General features: G+C 46.1%; 1 protein-coding gene across 1 annotated transcript; it reads right to left on the reverse strand.

Annotated features, from left to right (window-relative positions):
* Positions 1-157: 157 nt before the first annotated feature.
* Positions 158-4,801, reverse strand: ACTC1 (actin alpha cardiac muscle 1). The gene is made up of 6 exons (XM_083863755.1): positions 4,658-4,801; positions 3,356-3,680; positions 2,550-2,711; positions 2,248-2,439; positions 815-996; positions 158-464 (listed from the first exon to the last, which is right to left on the reverse strand). Exons 1-6 carry the CDS (start codon positions 4,784-4,786, stop codon positions 321-323), a joined length of 1,134 nt encoding a protein of 377 aa, XP_083719881.1. The 5' UTR covers positions 4,787-4,801; the 3' UTR covers positions 158-320.
* Positions 4,802-6,000: the final 1,199 nt, after the last annotated feature.

The raw sequence follows: 6,000 nt of genomic DNA on the forward strand, positions 1-6,000 counted from the left end.
GACCTAACATGCCTACATCAGTTAAGACATGGATGCAACAAAGTATTCATAGGTCTGATGGGAGTTTCCAAATCCCAAGGGTTAAGTCTCATTTTTCTGACCAAAAAATACTTAAAATAAAACAAAAGACAATAATTTGTAGGTTGCAAGTCCCAAATCTCGTTTATTTATAAAGCAATAAATATTAGAAGCACAAATAAATTGCACGGGTGTGTAAACAAACTGTACAATGACTGAAGAGTTCGGGAAGGTTTGCCAGAAGACTCCAAGAAGCATATTGTCGTCATCCTGAGTGGGAAGTAAATTGAGGGGGAAAGTGCTTAGAAGCACTTGCGGTGTACAATGGATGGACCAGCTTCATCATACTCCTGTTTACTGATCCACATTTGCTGGAAGGTGGACAGAGATGCTAGAATGGAGCCACCAATCCAGACAGAGTACTTGCGTTCAGGAGGGGCAATGATCTAGGATAAAGAAAAGCCAGAGAATCCTCATTTCTGAACAATGAATCCATATTGTCAATGCTACACACCACCAGATATTTCCTTAAGCAAGTAAAGAACTTTTCTACAACAGTATTGATCTTAGCAGCTCTTACAATACATGTAATGTATTAAAAGAATCTGTAATCATATTTCCTTCTTTTCTAACACTTGCGTCTAACCAGCATAATATTCTGATTAAATGGAATTTCTACTTGTCTGTCCATCAGCTCTTGAGCTCATTTCTGAGTTGTTCCTATATCTCAGTTTAATGAAGCAGACATTGTCTCCATCTTTATCCAGATTGTATAACACAGGGCCAAATGCCTTACCTTGATCTTCATAGTGCTAGGAGCAAGAGCAGTGATTTCTTTCTGCATGCGATCAGCAATGCCAGGGTACATCGTTGTACCACCTGAGAGGACATTGTTGGCATAGAGGTCCTTACGGATATCAATATCACACTTCATGATGCTGTTATAGGTAGTTTCATGGATACCAGCAGATTCCATACCTTGAGAAAAAAAAAAAAAAGACAGTAGGCCAGTGAATTATGCAAGAGGTCTCCATGAAACGAAACTGCAGCATTTCTCATCATCATTAATATGAACGTCTATGGCCCTTTTCTTGTAAAAATGCTTCCTGATTATACAGTGTTACAGAAAAATATAAAAAATATAGAATTGGAAAACTAACTTAGGAAGTGAACATTATTTGTTAGAAAAGGTAAGATTCATAATGCATGTGCAAAGGCAAGAAACTCAAAATTACTCAAAACTCAAAATTACGGTAAGAGAACAAGTAGACACACACGAGATAAACTCATTTAGTATATGGAAATGGAAGAAGGGCATCAAGAACAGAAAATGTGAGTATAAGTTTATGTCAGTCTGACTAAAAGCATTAGTTGAATATAGTAAAGACAGCAAATGAGGGCAATAAAAATAGTTGAAGTAGAACTAAAGAAGACAATAGTAACGTCTTCAGTCTACTCAAAATATAGTCTGTACTATTCAGAATCATCAAGGCAAGACATAACCATGACACAGAATAAGATATTAGTATTTGATGGTAAGAAAAAAGAAACAAGAAGCAAGTGTTTGTGGGTTGCATTCCAATTTGTTAATTTTAACAGGTGCTTCCTGAAAGGGCTGACACTGGATCCACAGTAAGATGTCAGCTGATGAACAACTGCATGTTCTGCTTGGGACTTAAGAGTATAAACATTTGCTGTATCCGTCAGCTGCATGCACAACCAGTAAGGCTTACCATCTTGACCACAGCAATGTTAATTACAGTGTATATAAATATACACACACCTTCAGTTCATGTCCTTCCCCTCTCTGACACTTTACTTCTTCATGGGAATAGATACCGTTTCAAGTGTAAGCCTTACAAATACAGCACTGAAGGCTATTCTTGCCATCAGTGACACAGAATCATAAAATGGAGTGGGAAGGGACCCATAAAGATCATGGAGTCCAACTCCTTAATGATGATCTTGTAACTCTATGTTGTATCATTAAAAACTGTGACTCTCAAACTTGATCTAAAACTTGCAACAACAGCCTGGAACTCACCCAATTACTGGATGAGCTCACATCAAGCCCATCTTACAGGAACCAAATGGTCTAAATTATTATTCATTCATGTCTGATTTTGTGCCAAATTTAGGTAAGCAGGAAGAGGAGGGGGGCACCTTCTAAATCTTCTGATTCATTCATACCTCCTCCTACAGAAAGGAGAATTTCCTGGGAACACTTACCAATAAAGGATGGCTGGAATAAGGTTTCAGGGCAGCGGAAACGTTCGTTACCGATTGTGATCACTTGACCATCAGGCAATTCATAGCTCTTTTCCAGAGAGGAGGAAGACGCAGCAGTGGCCATTTCATTCTCAAAGTCCAGTGCAACATAGCACAATTTCTCTTTGATGTCACGAACAATCTCACGTTCGGCTGTAGGTACAGGAGAATCAAATCAAGCTTTGGACAAACACAATACTAGAAGATGATCAGCCCAGAGAGACATGAGGATTTTCACAGTAGAGAAAAGCTGAAGGACTGACCTGTTGTCACAAAGGAGTAGCCACGCTCTGTGAGGATCTTCATGAGGTAGTCAGTGAGATCCCTGCCAGCCAGATCCAGACGCATGATAGCATGAGGCAAAGCATACCCTTCATAGATAGGCACATTGTGGGTGACACCATCTCCGGAGTCAAGAACAATACCTGGGAGAGAAATGGCAGAGAGCACTTGGAATCACCTAGAAAATGCTTAGAGCCCTTACACACAGAAAGTAGCAAGAAACACAACATAAAAAAGGACTTTTTCAGGCAATATAAAGTAGCATAATTCTTTTTCAGTCAGAAAGATCTTTCCAATTCTTTCTGCCTTAGCTTGCCTGGACATTCCTGTGGGGTGTGAATTTTCCTACAGAACAGTCGTTCCAAATATTTTACGACAATCCACGAGACCAGTCTTCCACCTCTACTATACTGAGCAGTAAGAATATTTGCAATAGTGACTGTCTTGATCTGATAATGGGCATCTTCTGGTACAGTTTAAACTGTTGAGCTGGTGTAACACTTTTGTAACTGCAGTATCCCTACAGGAATGTCTCCTCATTTGTACCACAGCAATCAGTGGCACAGTCAGTTCCATGGTACCACAAATTGTCTGTGGAAAGAACAATGTGAACAATTTTGTACCGGCTTTTATGCTACTGTTATCATTAATTACTATAAACTAAAAGTACCTGTTTTTCTGTAAATTGAATGAGTTATAGTGTGTTTGTTTTCCTATTTGAAATGGAAAGGAAGGAGAGTTCCTGAAAGGAAATAGAACCTAAATGGTGTTTGTTAGTTTATTTTACCTGTTGTACGACCAGAAGCATACAGGGACAGGACAGCCTGGATTGCCACATACATAGCAGGTACATTGAAGGTTTCAAACATTATCTGGGTCATCTTTTCACGGTTGGCTTTAGGGTTCAAGGGGGCTTCTGTGAGCAGAGTAGGGTGTTCCTCAGGGGCCACACGGAGTTCATTGTAGAAAGTGTGGTGCCATATCTTTTCCATATCATCCCAGTTGGTGATGATGCCGTGTTCAATTGGATATTTCAAAGTAAGGATACCTCTTTTGCTCTGAGCTTCATCACCTACATAGGAATCCTTTTGACCCATACCAACCATTACACCCTAAGAGAAGAAAACACAGAAAAGCATTATTTGAAGAAGACAACATCACAGAGCCAAAACAACTACATCACAGACAACTGGCCTGAAGCTGTCAGGAGAGGTTTAGGTTGGATATTAGAAAAAGGTTCTTCACCCAGAGGGTGTTTGGGCACTGGAACAGGCTCCCCAGGGAAGTGGTCACAGCACCAACCCCGACAGGGTTCAAGAAATTGGATAACTGTCTCAGGGACATGGTGTGACTCTCAGGGTTGTCCCTTGCAGTGCCAGGAATTGGACTTTGATGATCCTCACTGGTTCCTTCCAAGCCAGGATATTCTATGATTCTGCAATTCTAACTATCTTATTTTCAAGAAAGGTACAAGCAGTCACACCCCTGAAAGGCTGTGGGAAAATAAATTTAACATTATTAAAATTATAAGTCAACAGAATCTGAGGTGTTTTCATAAAATCTTTTTTCCTTCCATGAGATTAATGGATTTTCTCCCATTTATAATACACCTCTTACTTTCAATTGTTTATTTCTGGTCCAAAACTTAAAGTAAACTGCACAATGTCATGAGCAGGAAAAAGAATTTGTAAACAGGAAAATACAGAGGGAAACTAGCAGTCTAGTGACTAAAGATACTTCATATTACTATGCAGCCTCGGCAGTAATTTAACCAGGATAAAAAAATACAACTGAAAATGTTTTCATTAAAAAAAAAAAAAAAAAAAAAAAAAAAAAAAAAAAAAAAAAAAAAGGCATTATGAACTTTTTACCAAGGAAATTGTAGGAGAAAATGGGGACAGCCAAACAGGGAAATTAAGGAAACAGTGGCCAGACCTGGGAATGAATGAATCCCCACCATGGCAAGAGGTGAGCAGAGGAGAGGGAAGGGTATTTGGGGCAGGGCAGAAGAGCTGAGGGAAGGGAAAGGGGAGGCGAGGTCCGGATAGAGCGCGATGTCTTGTCCCGCCTGGGTCCTGTCTGAATTTACCTGGTGCCTCGGGCGGCCGACGATGGAGGGGAAGACGGCCCTGGGGGCATCGTCCCCGGCAAAGCCCGCCTTGACCAGCCCCGAGCCGTTGTCGCACACCAGCGCGGTGGTCTCCTCGTCGTCGCACATCTCGGGAAGGGAGCAGGAAGCTGGAAAAGAGCAGGGCGGCACACTGAGAGCCCCGCGGGCAGCCCCCCGAGCCCTCCCGCCATCCCGGGGGCACGGCCGGCCTGCTGCGGCGGGAGCGGGAATTCCAGCCCTCCCGGAGGATGCTCCAGGGCTCTGGCAGGGCTCTGAACGGGACCCGCCAGCCGCCGCCTTCTCCGCGCTTTAAGAGCCGCCCCAGCCTGCAGGACGCTCAGTTAGGGCGGCATTAGCGGGTCCCTCCGGCCGCAGATGGAAAAGGGACGGGAGGCTTTTTGAATGGCCGCGCTGTGTCCTGCCCGGAGCGCTCGGCGGGCGGTGCTGAGGGGCCGGGGGTGTCCCCGGCAGGAGCAGCGCTCAGCCCGGAGCTGCACGGCCCCATCTCCGCACCACCGGTGGTGTCCCCCGTCCGTCCATCCGTCCATCCATCCCAGTACTGCATCCCATCCCATCCCATCCCATCCCGTCCCATCCCGTCCCGTCCCGTCCCGTCCCGTCCCGTCCCGCCCCCGGGGCCGGGGCCGCCACTCACCAGACCAGCACTGGGGGGCGGAGGAGCAGACCCTGGCTGCTGCCCCGGCCGAGAGAGCCCGATTTATACCCGCCGAGGGCCGGCGTGCCCGGGCCCGGGGCAGCCGCCGTGTCCTTATTTGGCCGGGCCGCGGCAGAGAGCGCCCGCCCGGCCTTGAATGGAGCGGGCCGGGCCCGGCCGCCGCATGGCCAAATAGGGAGCCCCCGCACCCCGGGGGGCAGGGGAGGGCAGGGGCCGGCAGGGGCCGGGAAGGGCCGGGAAGGGCCGGGAAGGGCCGGGAAGAAGCCGCAGCCCGGCTCAGGGCCGGGTCAGCCCCCGCCGGGGCCGGAGCGGGTGCGGCGCCTCAGCTCGGGATGCTCGGGCTGGGCGGAGGGTGCGAGGGAAGGGTTTTCTTCCTCGGCTTTTCTTTTTTCTACCCCCCAAAAAAGGCCATTCGAGCTTCTGTTTAATCAACGAGTGATGAGGTTACTCCGGTGCCAACAACTGAGGCTCCTCTCCTGCGCGGGGGCAGCATCTGCTCTCTGTGTTGCCTTAGGAAGGAGCAGGGCACACTCAATTTCTTTTAAACTGATGAGCACATGCTGCAAAAATCACCCTTTTCTCTGCTTTTGGCTGACATCTATAGCACCAAATGGGATGTGCTCATTTATGTTAATATGCATATACT

Source organism: Zosterops lateralis (genome assembly GCF_965231275.1).
Source record: "Zosterops lateralis genome assembly, chromosome: 6".
In the NCBI taxonomy this organism is placed as follows: domain Eukaryota; kingdom Metazoa; phylum Chordata; class Aves; order Passeriformes; family Zosteropidae; genus Zosterops; species Zosterops lateralis.

What these genes read in the sequence shown, in the direction of transcription:
- ACTC1 (XM_083863755.1), bottom strand. Translation starts at nt 4,786, where the DNA reads ATGTGCGACGACGAGGAGACCACCGCGCTGGTGTGCGACAACGGCTCG. An exon ending in TCGGCCGCCCGAGGCACCAG is followed by an intron (nt 3,681 to 4,657) that starts GTAAATTCAGAC and finishes TTCTTCTCTTAG; the next exon opens with GGTGTAATGGTTGGTATGGG. An exon ending in ATTCCAGCCATCCTTTATTG is followed by an intron (nt 997 to 2,247) that starts GTAAGTGTTCCC and finishes TTTTTTCTCAAG; the next exon opens with GTATGGAATCTGCTGGTATC.